Raw genomic sequence first — 21,722 nt, 5'->3', positions numbered from 1 at the left:
GCCTGCCAGGGCCTTCTCTCTGCATGTTACGTGGATGGCACAGACCCCTGGCCCTCACCCAGGTCTCAGACACAGAAGGGTCTCTGCCTGCCCACTGCACTATGAGGTCCACAAGGGCGCAGGCAGGGTCATCGGAGGGATCGGGGCACTCCCTGGCATCTGCTGAGGATGGGGCCCAGCTGAGGCCTGCACAGCAGTGACATCCCCAGGAGCCAGGACCCTTGGGGTTTGGCCAGGTGACCCAAACCGGCTCTGTCTGGGTGAGGTCCAGTGGCCGTGCAGGAACCAACAGTGCCAGCCAGGGTGAGGAAGCCGTGAGCACTGTGACCGAACGCCTGCGTGGGTTCTTAAATCCATGCGTGTTCACCCGGAGGCAGAAGCCCATCCCACTCTCACCCTGGCTAACTATGGGCCCCACCCTGGGGCTCCGCACAAGGCTCCCGAGCACCAGAGGCAATGCCCGCGCCAGAGGAGCTATGGGTGGAAAGGGCTGGGATCCCATCGCAGCCCCCGCAGAACCAGCAGGGACAGTCAGGGCCCCTGTGTGCACCTCCTGCCTGGGCCATCCCTGCGGGGCCTGAGGCCTGGGAGGTCCTGAGATCGGAGGGGTCCTGAGGCCTGAGGGGTCCTGAGATCTGAGGGGTCCTGAGGTCTGAGGGGTCCTCAGTTCTGAGGGGTCCTGAGGTCTGAGGGGGTCCTGAGGCCTGAGGGGATCCTCAGTTCTGAGGGGTCCTGAGGTCTGAGGGGTCCTAAGGTCGAGTGGCCCCCAGGCGGGAGTCGCCAGGGCCGAGGCGCGGCTGGAAGAACCTCCCTCAGCCCGGGGCAGCTTCCAGGGTCGCCGGTGCGAGCTAGGAGCACGACGAATAAGAAGAATGGCGGGGCCTTGGCCGGAACAGCCCGGGGCTCGGTACCCAGGGCCTGGCCCGCCTTGCGCGCAAGCTGGACGCGTGCCCGCCCCTTCCTCCGTCCCCGCGAGCAGGCGGGCCGAGCGGCGGAAGGGGACGACGTGGCAGCCTCGCGGGCCCCGGAGACCTCCCTTTCTCCCGGCGCAGACCCCGCCGGGGATCCCTGTGCTCCAGTGGCTGCAGGAGGCGCCCCCGGCCTCCCACGGCCCAGGCCCCCCACCGACCCCAGAGGAGCCTCCCGGGCGCGGAACTCACGCTGGTGCCGCCCCTGCCGGCCGGCGGGAGGCGAGGCTTCCAGGAACGCCCCGCCCCGGCCCCGCCCCGGCCGGCGCCCCCGCCCCGCCCACGTCACCTCCCGCGCCTGCGCGCCCGGCCCGCTCTAGCCGCCGCGCATCCTCGGCTCGCGCCCAGAGACCCGCGCCCAGCCAGCCGCGGCCCCGCTCGGCGCCCCAGGCAGATCGGCTGCGCTCGCGGCGGGACGGCGAGGCCATGAGGTTGCGGGGATGCAGACCCCGGGCCGCCCCTGCCTCCAGCGCAGGGGCCGGCGATGCTCGGCTGCTGGCGCCCCCGGGGCGGAACCCCTTCGTGCACGAGCTGCGCCTCAGCGCCCTGCAGAAGGCCCAGGTGGGTGCCCCGGGCGCGCGGCCCCAGGAGCCGGCGCGGACGCCAGGGATGCGGGGACCAGGGAGGCGCGGCGGAGGAGGGGCCGGGGAGGGGGCCTGGGGCGCGGCGCGGCCCTGCGAGCGGCGGCGCCTTCTCTCCCCGCGGCCGCCCCTCAGTCCGCGTCCCCGCTGCCCGCACCCGATGCCTCGGTCCCTGCGCCGGCTTCCCGCCGCCCGCACGCGCATCCTGGTCCCTCAACGCCCTCCTTGGGGTCCCAGCTTCCGATCCCTGCCCCGCGTCCTGCTCCTCCCCCCAGGCCCCCGCACCTTGAACCGGGCCCACAACCCTTTCTCTGCCTCCCAGAATCCCGACCTCGGCCCCCGCGGGAGCCTGGACCTGCATCGCCGGTCCCCGCGCTCGTCCCCGGTCCGGGCCCCGCCCGCCCTGGCAGGCCCTGCGCGCAGCCCGGGGACTCCGGAGCGGCTTTCCCCGGACGCGGCCCGCAGGCGGGAGGGGACCGCGGCGCTGGGTGAGCCTCGTGTGCGGGGCCTGGTGGTGCCCGGGACGGGACGCGCAGGCGGTGCGGGTCCCCTGTAGGCGCACGGGTTCCCCTGCTCTGCGGCCGCACGTTGCCTTCTGGGGTGCATGCTTCGCTCCTGTTGTAAGGGATGCTTTCTCGGGGCTGGTCTGTGACCAGAATCAACTTTATGCAGCCTGGGCTGCCACGTGGGAGGGAACGGTTTGCTGAGATCTTGCCATCGGACAGTGGTGAGGGGAGACCCGGGGGCGTCGTGGGGAGGGGGCCGCTCGCTGCAGGAAACTGCGCCGGAAATATGCTGGCTTAGCCTGGCTTTTCCCGCTACCTGGCTGCCAGCTGGGTTTGCAGTTGCCTGAGATCCATTCTCAAGAGGACCTTACTTTTGACTCCAGAATAATTCCTACAAGCAAGCACTGCTTCAGGGCCTATGGGGCTGTCCGGTTTATAGGGAGCACACTTCCAATTGTGAGAATACAGTTTCCGGGAAGATGGAGATGTGTTCATGCATAAAGTACTTTATCTGAAAGAACACTAAAGTGAAAAGTTACTGACGCCAGTTTGAGGTTGTTATTTTCCCAGGATGCCTGCTTTAGGTCAAAGCCCCTTGATGCGGCTGGTCCTCAGGGTATGGAAGGGGACGGGGAGCAAGACAGCCCGATGGTGCCGCCCCTCCTGGTGACCCACAGGGTGAGGTCATCCCCAGCTTGGCTCCCAGGCCCTTTGCCGCTCCCCACCGCCCCCCGCACCCCCGGCTCCGTGTGTGTCGCAGCTGGACTCTGGGGCTGGGGCCGTGCAGACCCCTCGGCCACCGCTCTGCCTGGCCCTCCCTCTGCCACATGCTGTCAGCTGCCGTGTGCTGTGCCCCTCAAAGGAGGGCTTGGGACACGGTCGCTCATTTTGTGCCCCTCAACCATTCCTCCTCTTCAGTCCTCACCCCCACCCAGCCACCAGGCTCTCTACCTGGATCACTCCCAGCAGGCTTTTTTCTCCTGCACTCTGCTGCTCGGAAGCCCTCAGCCCTGACGCCCCGATGAAATGTGAACCCCCGCTGTGGGTTCCAGGGCTTTCCCAGCCCTGCTCCTGCCCCAGCTCTGCCTGCATCAGGCATGTTCTCTCTTGCTGCGTTTCCTGCTCTCTTCTGACTCCCTGGGGGAAACATCAAGCCCCTCCTCCCCAGAGGTCCCCAGAGGCGACTTTGTCATCCCTGTCCTAGTTGCAGCCCCCGGTTGAGGTGTGTTCTGTCCAGAAGTGTGCACCCGCCGCCCTGGCGAGAAGCAGGGCAGAGACTCTCATGGGTAGGTACAGATGTCAGGACAGAGCCAGAGTGCCCAGCCCCTGGGCCTGCTTTCCTCCCCGAGACCTCAGGGTGCAAGCTGCTCCCAGTGGCTCTTGGGCAGGGGGTCATCGAGAGGCTCCTGGTCCCAAGATTGAAGGCTTCGGGCAGCTGTTCTCCCTTGAGCCGAAGCCAGGCAGAGATCCTGGCTTTAGGTGTTGGGGCCTCTGAGAAGAAGGGGTTTTGCTTCGTTGTCACTTCAGAGGCCCCATCTGTGTAACTGGGTGTGTTTGTACATCCAGTTGTTTCTGCTGGGTGTCTGCAATGTGTGGCTCGAGGGTGTAGTTTGTAAATGTTCTCGAAACATTTTGCTTTTCACCAAGCATTGCTTTGCAAAGCTTTTACTTTTATGTAATATATTCTTGTAAAGTTTCCACAGAGTGAAATAGCCTATCTTTTAAGCCAAGAGAGCCTTCTTCCCCAAAGAAAGAAATGGGTCCAGTAGTGGCTGACATACTCAAGAACCCTCAGGAACCCAGCTAAGTTCCCAGTTGAGATAAACCAGTGACTACCTGCATTTACCTGTGAGCATTTGCCTCCTGGGAGGGGCTGCTGTGTGCTTCGGATTAACACCATGCGGGGACACCTCCCCAGCCAGGCCATCTGTCATTTAACTACAGATTTAATGAGGAGCTTAACTACCTCTTTGGACAGAAAACAGCACATTAAGATCTGAAAAGAGGTATCAAAGCCATCAGGGTCTGTAATGCGTGCAATGTTTTAATCCCTGGGCTAAAGCAAGGATATAGATTTAGCAGAGAGCAGTGAATAGTATATTGTAGGATCTTGGTGAATTCAGCTGAAGTTCTTTGTAGTCACACATTCATGTATTGTTTTGGAGTCGTGAGTGGTTGTCTATCACCCAGGGTTTTCTCGGTACTTTCCTTGGAGGCTGTGGGTATTAGTATTTCCCACCCTGGTTCTGATGCATTTTCCCCATTTCTGAAGTCTGCTGCTCAGAACCAGAGTCGGCAAGAACTTACATTCTGGAAAGCATAACGCCTTCCTGTGCACCTTGTGGCAGAGCCCTTGGACGTGCGTCGCTGTCTCAGAGTGGAGGAGGCTGCTGGGTGCCCGCCTGCCCACGCTGGCTAATCCACAGAGAGGATTATGATGAGGGTTGAGTCCAGGGACAGATTTTGCCCCTCCCTGCCTGGTGGCCCTGCATGGAATTTACCCAAAAGTGGGCCATCTTTTTCTCCATATTTTTATACAAATGCCTGAGTTGTGATTTTTTTAAACAAACTCAGGAGCAGGACTCTGCCCTCTCATCCTCGCTTCTGAGTCCAGCGTGGCCACTCCCGAGCAGGAAATCATGTGCCCGCACACCTTGCCAGGTTCCTCATGTGGATGGCTGTGTTTGTTGTGTGTTCTTGACCCGTGGTGCCCTCCAGGCACACATGCACAGGGATGGAGGTTCCTCAAGCTTCTCTGAGCTGCTCCTGCTGCCCATGGGGTCCCCGGGTGCTGCCTGCCTGGATTCAGTAAGACCAGCTCTTGGCTCAGCCCCAGTGCTGGGCAGTGGGTGTGGAGGGGTGGGGTGGCCCAAGGAGCCCTGGGCAGCGTACCCGGCGGGAGCACAGGGCAGCCACAGCCTGTGGAGGATGTGCAGGAGAGTGCCTGTCCCTTGGGGAGGGTGGAGAAGGCCAGGGCTGGACAGGGCCTGTTCCCTCCCTGGATGCCTCAGAGGCCTTGGAGACGGTGCCAGGCCCATGGCCCCCAGCTGCCTTCTGATGACCTGGGTGTGATGGTGCCAACTGTTCTGGCGCAGTAGAGGCCCATGTATCATTTTCCCGTATCCTCACCTCTGGTCAGTGTCATCCTTCGCCCCAGGAAGCACAGGTGAGGACACAGAGGCCCAGGTGCTATGCCGTCTCCCAGGCAGGGAGGGCAGCATGGGCTGTCTTAGCGTGGATGCCTGCCCTGACCTCACAAGGAGCCCTGACCTTAGGAAACTGGCTTTTTTTCTCAAAGTCATCGAGAGCGTTCCTGTAATCCTAATTTGCTGAATGATGCACTCATGAAACAGTTGTGTTGGCCGGGCGCGGTGGCTCAAGCCTGTAATCCCAGCACTTTGGGAGGCCGAGACGGGCGGATCACGAAGTCAGGAGATCGAGACCATCCTGGCTAACACGGTGAAACCCCGTCTCTACTAAAAAAAAAAATACAAAAAACTAGCCGGGCGAGGTGGCGGGCGCCTGTAGTCCCAGCTACTCGGGAGGCTGAGGCAGGAGAATGGCGTGAACCCGGGAGGCGGAGCTTGCAGTGAGCTGAGATCCGGCCACTGCACTCCAGCCTGGGCGACAGAGCAAGACTCCGTCTCAAAAAAAAAAAAAAAAGAAACAGTTGTGGTTAACTTTGCAGAATGGGAAAGGGGATTCAAAATTGGAAAAGACTTTACTCTTCATTTTTTATAGTATTCTGTCCTAAAACTTGGATTTCTAATATGAGTGTGTGTATGAGAATATGTGTGTACACACACGCATACACACATACATGTGAGTGCATACACACGCATATACATGCAAGTGTACACAGACATCCACGTAAGCATACCCACATACACACAGAAACGCACACACATAGTTTTGTTTTACAGCTGACGGCAAAGCACCATCGGTTTCACGCGGAAGCCCGTGATCGTGGCCCAAAGCTCGTCTTAAATGGATACTGTCTTTGCACTCCTGTTTCATCGTGAGAAAGAGTCCTTTATCTTTATATTGTCAGCACTCATCTGTGCCAACTTTTAAAACTCTGCAGCTTCTGGATCTGTTTCAGGACGCGAGGCTGGCGTGAGCCATGGAGGTGCTTTCTTCCACGCGAGGCTGGCGTGAGCCACGGGAGGTGCTTTCTTCCACGCGAGGCTGGCGTGAGCCACGGGAGGTGCTTTCTTCCACGCGAGGCTGGCGTGAGCCATGGGAGGTGCTTTCTTCCCCCACGCATGTGCCCTGCTCTGCGCACTTCCTGCAGGCACAGTTCCCTTCTCAGACAAGTGAGGTGGCACCTTCCCATTCCCAGACAGGAGATGACACCCAGGGCGCCTGCTTTGCTGCCTGTGTTCGTGGCTCCGGAACTCTAAAGGAGCACATGTTTTTATACATTTCAGAATGATGCTGGCCTCTTGCCTGGAGCCGGCCCCCTGTCATCGTCGGCGCTGGGGGCCCGCTCCTTCCTCGCACTGGAACACGGGGCCACGTGGGTTCCGCTCCTATCTCTGCTTGCTGTTCACAGCTGTGGTCGGTGCTGGCCGCAGCAGGTGCATTTTAAGTTTTTACTATGCCAGGGACAAAAAACCTGGGGTAAGACATCAGCTCTGTCTTATATTTTTCTCTTTTTTTGCAGCTGTGTTTTTTTTTTCCCGCTTTAAACCACGCATTGCCTTTTCTCTGGAAGGTGTCCAGCCAGTCACCCAGCCCAAGCCCTTCATCCCATGCATGGGGCCACGGCGCATCCCCCGCCCTGTGGGACCCAGGTTCAGGAGTGGGTAGGCTTGAGGAGAGGCTGTAGGGCTGTGCTCTGAGTGGGGTGGGAACCCTGAGGTGTCCGTCAGCCGCGGGGTTCACTTGTGCGTTAGTCTGTGTGAGCCGTCACCAAACTTTGCAAACGCTTCCTCTCTGATGTCCAGTTTCTTTAATAAGAGGCGGCAGGCGGCCCACAACTGCGTTCACAGTGTTCCGGATGCAGCTCTTTTGAGCCCTCCAACCTCGTCCTCTCGTCCCCTTGTCCCCTCATCCCCTGTGTGGGGAGGCACTGGCAGGGGGTGGAGGCTCCTGTCTGGGAACAGCGGCCTTTTCCAAACCTTGATTTTACTCTTGAATTTCACACGTCCCCACTGTTCCTATATGAACTGTAGTCTGTAGAAAATGTCAAGCTGCGATCACAACTTGCTTCCATTTCATTTAAATCATTTCTTCCTAACATTGGTATTTTTTTGCAGTTGAATTATTTGTTTCTCGTATAAAAATGTTGGAATTTTGTGCCTGAAAAAGTGGCCACTCAGGAGACCTGCTGCAGGAACCGGGTGTGGGACTCGACTACCACACTTGCTGGGTGTCTGGCCCATGCCCAGTGCCTCCTGTGCCCGCACGGGCAGAGCGCCCTCGAGTGCTGGGAGGGCCCAGGCAGTGGAGAACGTGGCTCCCTCTCACCGCTCTTGTCTAAGAAGGCACCCTGGGCTGTGCTGCTTGGGCATGACTGGTTGGGAGTGTCCAAGCTAGGCTTCCACGAGGTCACCCGTCTTGCTAAGCCATGTCCCTGCCTCTGACACAGAGACCGCAGGAGGAGCCCTTCTGACCTTCCTCTTCCTGTTTCCAGGGCCCTCATCCCCACGCGGCCCATGACAAAAGTACCATGGTTCTCAGAATGGCCAGGGGCCATCACCATCGCCTCCGAGTCCTGTGGGCCTCCTGTGGGTGCTGGGGCATGCTTACCATTCCCCGTTACTGTTTCCAGCATTGCCAGTGTAAACCTTCAGTCTAGGTGTAAATCATTTTGAAAATGAGCCCGGGAAAAAAGCATGATGCTAGGCTTGTGTTTGGAAATAACACTATTTTCTAATGTGATCAGTGTTTGTCCCTCTGAAACCCACGTCCTTCTGCAACCCTGAGGGATACTTGTTGCCAGCGCATCCCTGGCTTCTCAGCCGTGTTCCAGCAGCGTGAGCTTAGTGTGTTAAAGGTGAGGGCTATTCTTGAACTTATACCACAGTCAGCTCCCAGCTTCCCTCAGTGCGGTCTTTTCTCTGCTTGGTTGGTGGCCCTCCAACCTCGTCCCCATCCCCTCGTCCCCTGTGTGGGGAGGCACTGCCGGGGTGGGGCTGGTACCTGGGGACAGCAGCCTTTTCCAAACCTTGATTTTACTCTTGAATTTCACACTTCCCTCTTAGAGCCAGAGGAGTGAGTTATTTCCTCTTAAAAGAAGGTATTTGCCACATACAAGCTTTAAAAAAAAAAAAAAGGAAAGAAAGAAAACAGTCTCCCAGTTCTAAATGTTTTAAAATCCTTGGGGTAGAACCAAGGCTGGGCCAAGGTACTGGAGGGCCAGGGCCCTGGAGCCGGGGAGGGCTGGTGTCCGAGCACAGACAGCGGGGATGCCACCAGGCTGGGCAGGCGTGGATCGGACATGGAATGCCTGGGCTCCTTAGGGTGAAGTCCCTTTGCTCTCCTAGGCTACCCCGCAGGGGTCAGATCCACCTTTCTGCAGCAGCAAGTCATTGCCCCCATCAGGGCAGGGTCATGGTCACCTCTGTGCCATGTGAGTCATCACTGTGACATCCTCATGGGTCCCGTGCGTCCACCAAGCTCAGCACATCCCAGACTAGACCCGACCTGTCCCTGTGCCAGGTTGTCTTTGCCCAGTCAGTGGCCCCAGGACCACGTGGCGCCCGTGCCGTGGGGAGGTCTCTGTAAAGAGTGGGCTCTCCTGTCCCTCACCTTAGAGCGATCCGGGTCATTTCTGCCTCTCCCACAACTGCCACCGGGCAGTGGCCTCCGGCCCCCAGCAGCCCTCCCGCTCTGTCCAGAGCTGCACATCAGGCTGGTCACCTCTGTCCCTCCCTGCACTCAGAGGAGTGGACATACTTGCCAGGGCCTACTCCCCTGCCCACTCCCGTTCTACCTGCTGGCCGGCACCAGGGTTCAGCCTTGCCACACAGATGTTACTGGTGGGCCAGGGGCTCCCTGCAGCTGGGGGGAGCAGGATGTCCTGGGTGGAGGGTCTCCCACAGCCGGGGACAGGGCCAGGATGTGCTTGGTGGGCTCCCTGGAGATGGTGGCACAGACCCAGAATTGTGGGGACAGAGGCACTCCTGCAACTCGGGGAAGTGGGGGTGAACCAGGATGTTCCAGGGGGGCCCCCTGTATCTGCCTGTAGTGTGGAGCAGGGTGTACAGGGCAGGCCGGGGGCTCCTGCAGCTAAGGGGGCGGGACTTGGGCCAGGATGTTCTGGGCGGGCGGCACTGGGAGGTGGGGGAGGGTCCCAGTATCTGTAGATAGTGCAGGGCAGGGTATACAGGGCAGGCCAGGGGGTTGGGCCAAGATGTTCTGGGGGGTCCCTGTATCTGCAGGTCGTGTGGGGCAGGGTGTACAGGGCAGGCTGGGGGCTCCTGCAGCTTTTGCGGGCTTGGGCCAGGATGTGCTGGGGGGGCTCCCCATATCTGTGGGCAGTTCGGAGTACGATGGGCCAGGCAACTGGGGACTCTTGCAGCAGGATCCCCTGATGCAGGATGTGTTGGGGGTGGGGCTCCCACCACAGGGGGCTTGGGAGGTGCTCTCCACGAGGGCCTCATTACAGGCAGAAAGCATCAGGGCTATCTGGAGATGTTTGTTAAACAAATGTGAGCAGCTAGAAATGCCGCGGATCTTGAATTTCAGGATTCTTTTTACTCAGGCCATGCTGGAGATCCGGGGAGATTGGCGTTTCCCTGGGCCACAGCTCCTGAGGGTCTGTCTCAGAGCCTGGGCTGAATGGGAAGCGTGCTGCCTTGGGGAAGGGTCCCCTGAGGGAGGTGCAGTTCTGAGGTATGTGTGACGGTCCTGTTTTGGCTGGACATGGAAGGCGGGGTCCTGGCGGAGCACGCAGGTGGACCTTTTTGTTGGAATGGTCCCAGGAGCCTGCTTCTCCTGAGCCCCCCACGATGTGTCACTATCTGCAGCACCCCCATGGTCCCCAGCCCCCGAGGTCCTCGGATACCAACAGAGCGAAATGCTGCTGCAAACCTCGGCCTGGCCGTGTTGTAAGATCCTTTCCCAATCTCGGAATTAAAATGTGCAAAATGTGCACCTTGGGAGTCAGGGTGTGGGCCTTTGGTTCACCTTACCACCTGTGGGCCCCGTCTGGACTTTGAGTCCCCCAGTGTGGAGCAGACCCCCAGTGTCCTGGGACACAGGCTGGGGCTCAGGAATGACCTGTTGAAGGAACAGTACTTAAGAAATAGGCTGCCTTTCACAGCGAGTGCTTGGCATGGCTCTGCTTTGTGAAGCAGTGAGACCCGTGCACCTGCGATAGCCCCTCGTGCTGCTGTGGCTGCAGTGCTGGCATTTTGACCCTGTTGTTTTTGGATATCGCTCAATGGGCAGATGAGGCTGGGCCCTCCCTGTGCCTGGCCTGTGCCAGGCCCCTTGTCCTCAGCATCTCCTGTGCTTCTCCTCCCCTTGGCCTCGAGGACAAAGCTGGTACCTCCCAGGAGGGCCCTGGCATCTCCAGCCTCTCCCCAGCTGCTGGTGGTGGAGTTCCTGCTCTTGGGCTGCCCTTCTGGCCCCGTTCTCATTGGAGCTTCTCCACTGCTCCTGGGGCTCCCGCCTCCAGGGCCCATTTCTGCACGTGGGAGCTTGATACCTTGAAAGCTGCCTTCCAAGGAAATGTAATCACAGGTGTCCTGCCCCACGGGTGAGAGCCTGTGGAAATAGGTCAAGTGTAACCGAGTCCGTGCAGCCTCCAAATAGGAATCTGCAGCCAGTTTCTGCTTTTGGAGCTTAGCCTGTTCCCACAGTGGAACGTGTGCAGCCCAGAAGCTTACACCTCTCAGAGTTTCTGCTCCCTTTCCTCCTGTGTTCTTCTTGCGAGCAGCTGCTGTGAGCCAGGCCCTGTAGGAGCTGAGTCCTCGGGGTGACCAGGCAGCGATGGAAGGGCCTCCCAGCCTGCAGCCTGGATTATGGTGGAATCTCACCTCTAGAGTGTGGGACTGCAGGTTGGACATGGGGGACCTCATATGTAGGGACCAGAGGGACAGAACTTTGGCTGGGAGTCCCAAAAACTTCAGGGAAGGGGGATTTGTGCAGAGCTTTGCGGGTGAGGAGGCATGAGGACTGTCCAGGAGAGCATGTGGGCAGGACCGGGAGGCCAGCCTGGGGACCAGAGGAGCGGCTCCGGCACCTGCCTGCCATCGGTCATCTTGAAGCAGGAACTGGGGCATCGGCTGTGATGCTCACATAACCACCCTGCCTGGGCCCTTCCTCCATGGGACTCTGCACTCTCTACTCCTGATTTCTTAGATGAGCTTGCACCCCCACCCCACGCCCTTTTCCCACAGGCCCACACCTGGACGCCTGCACGTGCCGTCTGAGCCAGGCGGTGCTGCGGTCTCTGTCGGTCTCGTTCTCCCTGTACCTGGACACCGTTTGTCCAGAGTGCACATCGCAGGTGCTCAGGAAGTGTCTGTAGAATGAGTAAACGTGTTTTCTTTCACACACCTTTTTACTAGTTACTTACCAACAGCACCAGGGCGTGAGCACTGTGCCCTGTGCTGGCATCATGGGTGTGTGCCAAGGCTTCAGGGAGCCCTTAGTCCAGACAGCAGAGCCCCCTGACGGGAGGAAGACTCCAGGTGAAGGCGTGGGCCATACGCAGCTGGTGCCAGCGGTCCCGGGGCTTTCCCTGTATCCCGGAAGCTGGCTCGCAGGGGAGCTGGTTGGGTGTTGATGGGGGTTCCCCAGTCACAGGGTGTCATGGTTTAGGGCATGGCCAAGACCAGACTGGCTTTGATCCCATTCAACACTGCAGCATCCTCGTAAGACACCCATGGACTGGAGTGGGTTGAAAATGGTAAATAGAGTGGTCTAGGGGAACCGCTGTGCTGTGGGACTGCAGGACCGATTTGCAAATTCAGAGGGAATCACTGAACACATTGTCATCTCGCAGGCGAGAGCCTTGGGTAGGCGACGTGCCGAGGATTCTGGTGAGGACGGTGGAGTAGAGATGACAGTGGCAGGAGGCGGTGTGGCTGGTTGAGGCTTTGAAAGGAAAAATAGTTCAGTTTTAGAAAAGCTATATTTAATTTTAGATTTGAGTGGGAGAGCGAAGAAGAAACAGCTTTATAAATAGCAGTCAGCATGGGTTCTGGGGGAGAGGGGTTCCTGCGGGGAGGCGCAGATCCTCCTGTAGTCGCACGGGGTGGGAGTGAAAAGCTCCAGAGTGCGACCTCACCGAAATTTAAGGTCAAGGAGACAATGGGTGTTCACAGGGGTGAGAAAAAGAAAAGAAACCCAACATAAATTTGGCAAAAGATGTATATACATTTATACAAATGAGCAAATGACGCAAACAGAAATGGGAATACCCGCTAAACATCAAATATTCCTCCCGATGAAACTGTCCCCGTGATGTGGCCTGTGCTCCTGGCAGCCCTTCCCGCCTCCTGCAGGTCTCACCTGGGGTCTGCAGCGCCTGGGGTGTGGGCCGTACCTGCAAAGCTAAGAGCGGTTGTGTGTGGAGAGAGAGCCCACAGCAGTGGTTCGCGATGCCAGTTTCTCACGTTTCGCGTCTGCGTTCGGCGTCGTAACTATGAGAATTGATTGTGGGCGTGACCGCTGATTCCGTATTTGAATGCAGCGTTTGGTTTGGACCAGAAGGCACGTTACATGAATAAAGGTGTTTTGGTGGCTGGGGAGACAGAAGCGGAGGGCGTTTCCTGTCGCTGCCTTGCTCGGGGTGTGTCTGTGGGTGCTGGACGGGAGTGGGTGATTCCCGAAGCTCCCGCCAGCTCTCAGGTGCCGAGGGCGGGCTGGTGGTGGTTGCTGGTGGAAGTGCCAGCTCCGTCCGACGGGAGGCCTCAGAGAACTGCTGTGCTTTCAAAAGTTGTTCTTTCTCTAAAAGGAGAAAGCAAAGTAAAATTAGACGTACCTTTTTCCTCCTGCGCGTGTCGGGGGTGGCCCTCGGATCTGAAGTGCTCCCAGGTGGGTCTGCTGAAAGTCTGTGAAGGCCGTGTGGGGCCTCACACCACCCAGAGTCCTTCGCTCGTTCCCGGTTTTTGGGCATTGTGTCTCCTCTAAATCAGGTTACAAATGCTTGCTTTCTATTAATTCCTAAGTAACAACCAGAGCAACCAAGATTGCTCCCTGAGCAGTGGGTCCTGCCCACCCCCACCAGCCTGGAGGTCTTCCAGTTTCTGCCTCTCGCCTCTTTAATCTGCTTCGGGAAGCCTGTGCCCCCTGAGGACTTGGGAGGATCTGGAGATGACTGAGGCCAGGCCCCCGGGGTGGCCTTCAAGGACTGCACAGCCCCAGAAGCTGCCGTTCCTTCGCTTCCCGAGGAGCCCTGGCCTCCCCAGTGGGACTGCACTGTTCTCCAGCTGCCCTGCTGGATAGGGGTCGATGAAGGTTTGGGCCCCCTCTCCCCTGCAGGAGAGCCAGCCGTCCTTAGTGGTCCCAGTTGCAGAAGGCTAGGAAGCTGTCTGAGGGAGTGGGTGCTGGGTTCATTTTGCAGGGGGTACCAACAGGAGTTGGTGAGAGAGAAAGTGGGCCGTAGGAATGGCGGTGCCCTGAGAAGGGAAGGCTGGAGCGGGCCCCGGGTAGGCTGGTGGGATGGTAGGTTGCCTGCGGGCCCTGCACACTGGAGGGGGCTGAGTAGCAGCTTGAGGGCATCAATGTGATGGTATTGGCCACCACCCAAGGGCATGAGAGTGCACAGAGCGGAGGGGGTCCCGGGCCTGTGGATCCCCTGCCACCTACCCATCTCCCCCAGGGCAGCCCCTGACTCCAGCCACCCTGCAGCTGTGGCTTGTGTGCTGACCTGCCGGCCACCTGGGAAGGCTGCCCTGCTGTCCCCCTCTGGCCTCAATTTCCCCACTTGTACAAGGCTCCCACAGTGGGTGGGTGTTTTTGCTCTCTGGGGTTGGACAGGCTCCTGGGGCACACGGCCACATCCCCTGGCAGGATTTTCTCTGCCTTTCCCTTGGCAAGTGAGGTGACCCTCTGGGTGGTGCAGGAAGTGAAGTGTGGCCTGGCCTTCCCCATCTCTACATCTCGCTCAGCAAAATCTAGCGTGTCGTGTGCACTCCATTCTGGGTGTGGAGTTAACTGGTTTTGGGGCTGGCTATTAATGTGTTGTATTGTTCCTTAAACCGCGTCTTTGGGTCTCACCGGCCTTTCCTTCTGTTTGGCACTGTCCATGAGCAGCTCTGGCTGGCTGCCACCCACTGCTCTGGGTTTCTGGACTGGGGTGCAGGCTGGGGCCTCCGGGCCTCTGGTGCGTCCCCTCAGCATCTGAGGGTGGCCACGATAACGATGCCTCTGTGCCCTGGGCCGCATCGTGCCCTGGCCTGCAGTGTCCTCAGGGGTGGGGGAGCCCACAGGTCAGGGCACCTGCTAGTTCTGGACACCCTGGGCCCTGGTGCTGCCACCTGGAGGCCGGCTCGGTGGGCACTGGGCCTGGCAGCCCCTCGCTGTGCTGTGCCTCTCCCCACCCAGGCCCCGCCTAATGTGTGACTTCACTCCCCAGTCACACACTTCTGCGAGGTTCCTGCGGGAGCCTCGAAGATGCTTGGGTTGCCATTGAACGTTGACCCAGTGGCACAAGGCACCAGCCCTGTGCTGCTTCTCACCTCAACTCAACCACCTCGGAATCCATCTCTGGTGCCCTGTGTGGCTCGGAGCTTCTCCCTCGACTGGCTCGAGGTGCTTGTTGCACAGGTGACCCCTGACTCACCTGTCCCCCATGGCACCCTGGGTAGCATCCTGCCCTGTTGCCACTAGTGATGAAATCCACAGCCTGGGGCCGCCTTCCCGATTGCCCAGCCCGTGTGCTCAGCTCCTGGGATGCCTGCTGCCAGCCTCAGCGAGGGCCTCCCTCCCCTCCAGCCCCTCTGAGGCACTTTGCTCTGAGCGGCACAGGTCGTACCTGGGCTCTCGGTGGAAAACCCACTAGAGAGAGGTGCCCCAAGAGGCGGTCTTCTGCTGAGCCCGGACATCACCAGCATGGTGCCCTGGATGGGTCGTGACAGGAGGCCGGTGCCCGCCCTCCACACACCTGCTCTCCTCCTCTTTTGAGCCGGTGGAATTTCTCAAAGGAGGGGGATGCAGAGCCCTCTCGGACATAGGAGTGCCTCCCAGGGCTCCCCGGAAGGGTGGGCGCTCCCAGTCTGTCCAGCCCAGCCCAGGTGAATTTGGCAGCAAGGTGTTTTACCAGAATCTTTGTTTTACCTTCCCGAGAGCCCACCTTTCCCAGTTCCCACTGAGCACCTCCCTCCTTCCCCGGCTGTGGAGCACCTGGACTCCCAGGTCATATGCTGTGGCATAAGGGCATCAGCCCTGACCCGTAGGGCTCCCAGGAGCGGCCTGCAGCCCCCACCCCCGTGCCTCCCCTCCCTTCTGCTTCGCTCTAGAGGAGCATCTTTCCTCCGCATCTCCGGGTCTGTGCTTTCGGTGCCCTCCGGAGATGGGGTAGACTGAACACTCCGCCTGTGAACACAGTCTCCCTCTGTTTCTATGAACAAATCGAAAGCGTCTGAGAAGCAAAGACGGCCCAGGATGTGGCTGTGGCAGCAGCCCCTGGACAGCAGGCGCCCGTGTGTGCTGGCTCTCGCCCTCTCACCGTGCGAGGAGTGAACGTACTTTCGTGGATTTGCAAAGTGCACTGTCACATATCCTGTGGAATCGGGATAATTTTTTCTCCAGAATTAAAGCAGCAGTGTCGGGATGCACCTTCAGGAGGGAGGATTCCTGTGAGCTGCCTCCACTGCGCTAACCGTAGAGCCAGGGAGTGGCTGGCACTGAGCATCTTCTGCGGCCGCCTGTGCGGGGTGATGCAGCCCCGCGTCCTTCGAGTCTCCGGGCCCTGTCATTCGGGCAGACTCCCCTCCACCCCTGCCTTGTTGCAGGTGCATTGGAGCCCCTCACTGACTGGGGCACTGCAGTGTGACATCCCCAACACGTGGGTTCCGAGGGGCCGCAGCATCACTGCGCCTGGTGTGCCTCACCAGCTCCCCTGCCAGGCACCACGATGGTGTGAGTGCGCCTGGTGTGCCTCACCAGCTCCCCTGCCGGGCACCACGATGGTGTGAGTGCGCCTGGTGTGCCTCACCAGCTCCCCTGCCAGGCACCACAATGGTATGAGTGCACCTGGTGTGCCTCACCAGCTCCCCTGCCAGGCACCACGATGGTGTGAGTGCACACGAGAGGGACCACATGTTCTCTGGAGACCTTCGTGTCTTTGGGTTCAGCAGTGATTGTGAAACACCGGGCAATGCTGGGGCCTGGGGCTGCTTTTGGCCCTGGTGGCCTTGGCAGAGATGAGGGAGGGGTTTGCCAGCTGCCTGACATCAGAGAGCCTGGGCCTGGGCATTGTGACCACCGGTGCCTTCACTCAGAGACTTCCAGAGAGTTCCAGGCCAACATTAGGATGGCCTTGTTTACATTTAAACCAAGAGTCATCACTTTTATACTTTTTGTCATGGGAAATTTCAAACATAGGTCAAATGTCTTTCTCAGCTCAGGCTTCCCTAATAAAATGCCTCAGACGGGGCTTAAACCACAGACATTGTTCTCTCACCATCCTGGAGGCTGGAGTCCGAGACAGAGGTGCAGCAGGGCTGGTTCCTCCTGAGGCCTCTCCTGGGCTTGCAGACGGCGCCTTCTCCCTGCGTCCTCACAGGGCCGTCCCTCTGTGGGTGTCTGTGTCCTCATCTCCTCTTATAAGGACACCAGGCAGATTGGCTCAGGGCCCCCAGATGACCTCAGTCCACCTTCATCACCTCTGTAAAGGCCCCATCTCCAGATACAGTCACGCTCTGGAGTCCTGGGGGTCAGAACATCAACAGGAATTGGGGAAGGGGAGCAAAATTCAACCCAGAACACCAAAGCAGTGATAATACGGTGGGCCTGGGACCTGCCCCCAGCCTGGAGAATGACGGTGTGTGGTCAGGCCGGCGTCACGTGTACTCCCACTGCGCCTGCCCTGCTTGGTGCGGCTGCTGTCACAAAGGACCACAGACGAGGTGGCTCCTAAACAGCAGACATGGATTTCTCACCCTTCTGGAGGCTGAAGTCCAAGATGCCAGCAGATTCGGTGTCTGCCAAGGGCCCCCCCCCCGGGTCAATAGATGGCACCTCTGTGTCCCCACAAGGTGGAGGGGTGAGCGAGCTGCCTCGGGCCTCTGGTGCGTGTGGATCAGGAGGGTCCTCCAGCTCCTCCTTGTTTGCTGCAATGGATTTGGGCTGTGTTTTGTGGAGTTTTGTGTTTTGTGGAGTTCTCTGCATTTTCTGATTGATTGCATCCCCTTGTTTTCATTGGGGTTTTCTGGAAGCTGGTGGTTGCATCTAGACCCAGAGAGGGTCAGTTCCCACCGGTCTGCTGTGCTGCTTCTGCACCAGGCTGGGTTGGCTGCTGCTGCACCCCTGCCACGTGAGTGTGTGTGAGCTGCGTAGGCCTCGAGCCAGCCCTCAGGACATGAGCCTCTGCCAGCTTCCTCGATTTGGGCTGCACCATGCTCCTGGAACTGCAGGCGTGAGCCTCCGCGCCAGGCCCCTGCCAGCTTCCCTGATGTGGGCTGCGCCGTGCTGTCCCATCTTCCTTTCTGCATTTCCCACCCGTGACCTGGAGTAAGCCTGGCTGAGGACCCCCGGGCCTTCTGCTGGGAAGTGGTATTTAGCGGCCGCAGTCTGCACCAAAGCTCTCCATGCATGTGGGCAGGTCACTGCTTGGATGCCCTGGTCTATTGTAGCCAACTTTCAAATAGTTCAGACTTCAGACAAAGTTCCTCATAGGATTATGCTATAAACCCTCATTTATGGCTCACACACAGGGTGACCATATTGCTTCCTCCAACTGGCATTTCTCAGGGTAATCAGGGTCCTATGGTGACAGCCGGTCCACAGCCATCAGCAGCTTGTCTTAGGAGGGCCAGGTTGCAGGTCTCAGCATCTGCAGGCGTCCACAGTGTCCTCCCCACTTAGCTGCCGCGTGGAGGCCTGACTTGTGGTGACCCGGAGTGTGGTCCATCTTCTCCTCTCTGAGTTCCTCTGCCTCCCCGCATCCAGCCTCTGGCCACACTGCCTGGAGGCTGCTCCGGCTCCCCACGGCTGCCCGCCTTGTCCATGAGACAGCCTGCTTATCCCTGTCCGTGACTTGCAGTGATGTCTTGGGCCGCACGCTGCCCCTGCTGCCTCTGGTGAAGGTGCCAAGGGAGCTTCTGTGGGAGCCTCTGAGCCAGGGTGCTGGCCCTTGCTTAGGTGAGGAGAACAGACACCTGCCCTCTCTGCCATGTGTCCCTGTGGCTTCAGGTCTGAAAACGCACTCCTGCTCTCTGTGGACACTGTAGAGCTGCCTCAGGAAGGAATAGCTGTGCCCAGTGCCTCCACTTTAGTGACCTGAGTCTCCAGCGACGCTGCCTGGGAGACCGCACGGCCAGGCCCGTTTCCTTAGAGGGCCATTGTTCTGGGAGTTTCAGGTCTAGCCAGGATTTTCTAAGAATTTCTTTGCCTACCCAGCACCTCCCTTGGCCACCCCTGCCAGTGCTGAGGGCTTGGCTGCCGCAGCTGCCCCAACCAGCTTCTCTCTCTCAGCTCTGCCATTCTGGCGTCTCCCGGGGGGGCCAGAGTCCATCCAGACCCATCTGCACCAGGGTGTGGGGGCATGAGGAATGGAAGGATCCCAATGGGTGGATGCAGGGGTGAGGCCTGTGGAGGAGGGTGGGCAGAAGGTGCGGGGGCATAGAAGCTTCTGGAAGGAGCCACAGCAGTCTCCCAAGCCCTGTTCTCCTTGGCGAGGGCTCTGGGCTCCTGTGGGCGGGCCAAGCCTGGCAGAGAAAGAGCGCACAGGCCCAGAGCTGGGTGAAGTGAAGGCAGAGCGGTGGAGATGCCTGGGCTCTTCACTAGGTGCACTGCTCCTCCTCCTACCTGGGGCTCCCAGAGGCCCCCTCTCCAAGCAGTTTTCATGGCACTGCAGAGCAGAGCCACGCCCTCCCCATCTCCCGGAGGCCTGGGGAGCGCCTCCCTGGCCGTGTTCCCGCTCCACCCTCCACTCATCAGCCCTGTTTGCCAAGGGTCAGCGATTGCAATTGTGGCCCACAGGCCCCTCTCCTTGCTGCCGCTAAGCTCAGAAGCGCAGGCTGCATTCCCTGATGCACCATGAGCAGGCGCAAGGATGCATGGGCTGAGGGTCACATGGTCACGCCGCCTTCTGGGACGCCAACAGGAGCAGGTGCACTGACGGGTGGGGAGGGTCACCTGGTCAGGTATTCTTTCCCATGCAGGAAGGAGCTGGCGCAGAGGGTCACTTGTTCACGCACTGAGGCACTGAGGAGCAGGTGCAGGGATGCATGGACGTGTGGGGTGAGGGTCAGGTGGTCATGCAGTCTAACCCGTGCACGAAGGAGCAGGTGCAGGGATGCGTAAGTTGAGGCTTGGGTGGTCGCCCCGTCTCCCCTATGTGTGCAGGAGCAGGCGCAGGGGTGCATGGGCCTAGGGTCACGTGGTCGCACAGTGTGTCCCCCCACTGGGTGGCCCAGCGAACCCCACGTGCTAAGGAACCAGCAGCTTGACTACCCTGGATGCAGGCAGAGCCTCCCCACCCAGGGCTCATTCATGCCCCGTGTTGTTTGGGGATGGGCGCTGCTCCCCCAGCCCCAGAGCCTTTTCCAGTGGGGGTCCCGTATGGAATGGCCTGGCCGGCAGTGCTGTTTCAGGAACGCCAGAGGTGGAGTGAAGCAGGCTGTGGGATTACAGATGTGAGCCACCATGCCCGGCCCAGCTGTCGGCTTTAACAGCAGAGCCAGGCTTGTGTACCCTGGAGTGGCCTCTTCCCAGCCAGTGGCCCTGGAGCCCCAGGACCAGGCGGGCTGAAGGCCAAGGCTACGGTCTCCTCCACTGTGCTCTCCTCCACTGCAACAAAATATGAAACAGTACCAGTAGATGGGAATGGATGAAATATTTAAAACTAAATTTTACAAATAAAGGAAAAAGCTGCCCCTTAGATTTGTGGGATTAAATCGAGGTGGTCCTTAGCGGAAGCTGTGATCTAAATGTGAATATCAGGAAATAAGGTGTTTCTGAAAATAACGACGTGGGCTTTTCCCTCAAAAAGTTGAAAAGAACATTTGACTAAATTCAAAGCAGAAGAAAGAGGAACTCATAAGAGCCAAAATTAATATGATTAGGTCACAACAGAGAGAATGAACAAATCTGAAATGGTTCTGTAAGCAGATTGATAAAATAGAAAAATATCTGGCGACGTGGGTTTAGAAGTTTTGGCAGGCACAGATAACGTTAGAAATGAAACCAGAGAGTAGCCTTGGTGTAAACCCAAGGAGAGTGTGGTGGGCAACTTGACTCAATTATCTTAAAGGCAGCGGGAGGGAGACCTTGGTAGTGGGAGGGGAAAATATGCCAGAAGCTTCCAGGAAGAGATTTCCTCATTGACAAAAATAGTGAGGTCAACCCAAGGAAAAAGAGGGACTTTTAGGCAGTAGGGTTGGAAACAGTGAGGCAGCGGTCAGGAGCTGCCAGCAGGCATGGCCGCACGCTGGTTTCGTAGAGCGACCGCATGAGGAAGCCGCCGGGAGGAAGTGACAGGCGCGTCTTACTCAACAGGTGGTGACAGTCCCAAGCACCTGTTACCCAACAGACCTAGCAATTCCTTTTAAAAAACAGTCCTCACAGGTAGTGGCACAGTACTGAAGCTGGCTTTTAGTGTTAGAGAGACTGTGGCCGTGAAGCATCACAGTGGCGGATTAAAGTGGGAAACAGCACGTGGCTGCCCCCACAGATGCAGGAAAGACCCTCTGATAATGCTCAGCACCCACTCATGATTTAAAGCAAGACAAAGCTTGTGGAGGACGAGGCCTGGGAAGGTTTCTCGGCAGTAAAGAACGTTTGCTGAACGCCAGTAACATAACACGACGTGGAACAGTGACAGGCGTCCCCAGTGGCGGGGTAACAGGTTTGTGGTTGCTTGGCGCAGCGAGGGCCATGCTGAAATGGGGACTCCGCTGGGGTGACGAGGAGCCCCCGGAAGCGGGGGAAGGAGGGGCACATTCGAGGTCGCCACCTCTCGCAAACCAAACATCGTCTAGATCTGCGTACCCGACAGGCTGACCTGACCGCTGGACCCTGACAGGGTGGAGACACGGGTGGCGTGAAGCCATGAGAGTGAAATGCACACTGCACATCCAAGACAGCGTGAGAAAATGCACACTAGCCAGTAGCAACTTCTATGTTGAGTACGTGTTGAAATGATATTTCAGATATATCGGGCAAAATGAACTATATATTAAATTGTCATTCTCTTTATTTTTTTTTATTTTATTTTTTTTTGAGACGGAGTCTCGCTCTGTCACCCAGGCTGGAGTGCAGTGGCCGGATCTCAGCTCACTGCAAGCTCCGCCTCCCGGGTTCACGCCATTCTCCTGCCTCAGCCTCCCGAGTAGCTGGGACTACAGGCGCCCGCCACGTTGCCCGGCTAGTTTTTTGTATTTTTTAGTAGAGACGGGGTTTCACTGTGTTAGCCAGGATGGTCTCGATCTCCTGACCTCGTGATCCGCCCGTCTCGGCCTCCCAAAGTGCTGGGATTACAGGCTTGAGCCACCGCGCCCGGCCTGTCATTCTCTTTAAATGTGGCCCCTTGAAAATTTAAA

The 21,722-nt window shown here is 58.6% G+C and overlaps 1 protein-coding gene across 1 annotated transcript in view; it reads left to right on the top strand.

The window, feature by feature from the left end:
- Positions 1–996: 996 nt before the first annotated feature.
- Positions 997–21,722, top strand: part of LPCAT1 (lysophosphatidylcholine acyltransferase 1) — a 62,220-nt gene continuing 41,494 nt past the window's right edge. The window contains exon 1 of the mRNA XM_025387630.1: positions 997–1,529. Within this exon, the coding sequence (XP_025243415.1) occupies positions 1,395–1,529 (135 nt within the window). The 5' untranslated portion in view covers positions 997–1,394. The remainder of the gene's footprint in view (positions 1,530–21,722) is intronic.

Source organism: Theropithecus gelada, chromosome 6 (genome assembly GCF_003255815.1).
Source record: "Theropithecus gelada isolate Dixy chromosome 6, Tgel_1.0, whole genome shotgun sequence".
Classification (NCBI taxonomy): Eukaryota; Metazoa; Chordata; class Mammalia; order Primates; family Cercopithecidae; genus Theropithecus; species Theropithecus gelada.
This window is presented reverse-complemented; position numbering and strand designations above follow the sequence as displayed.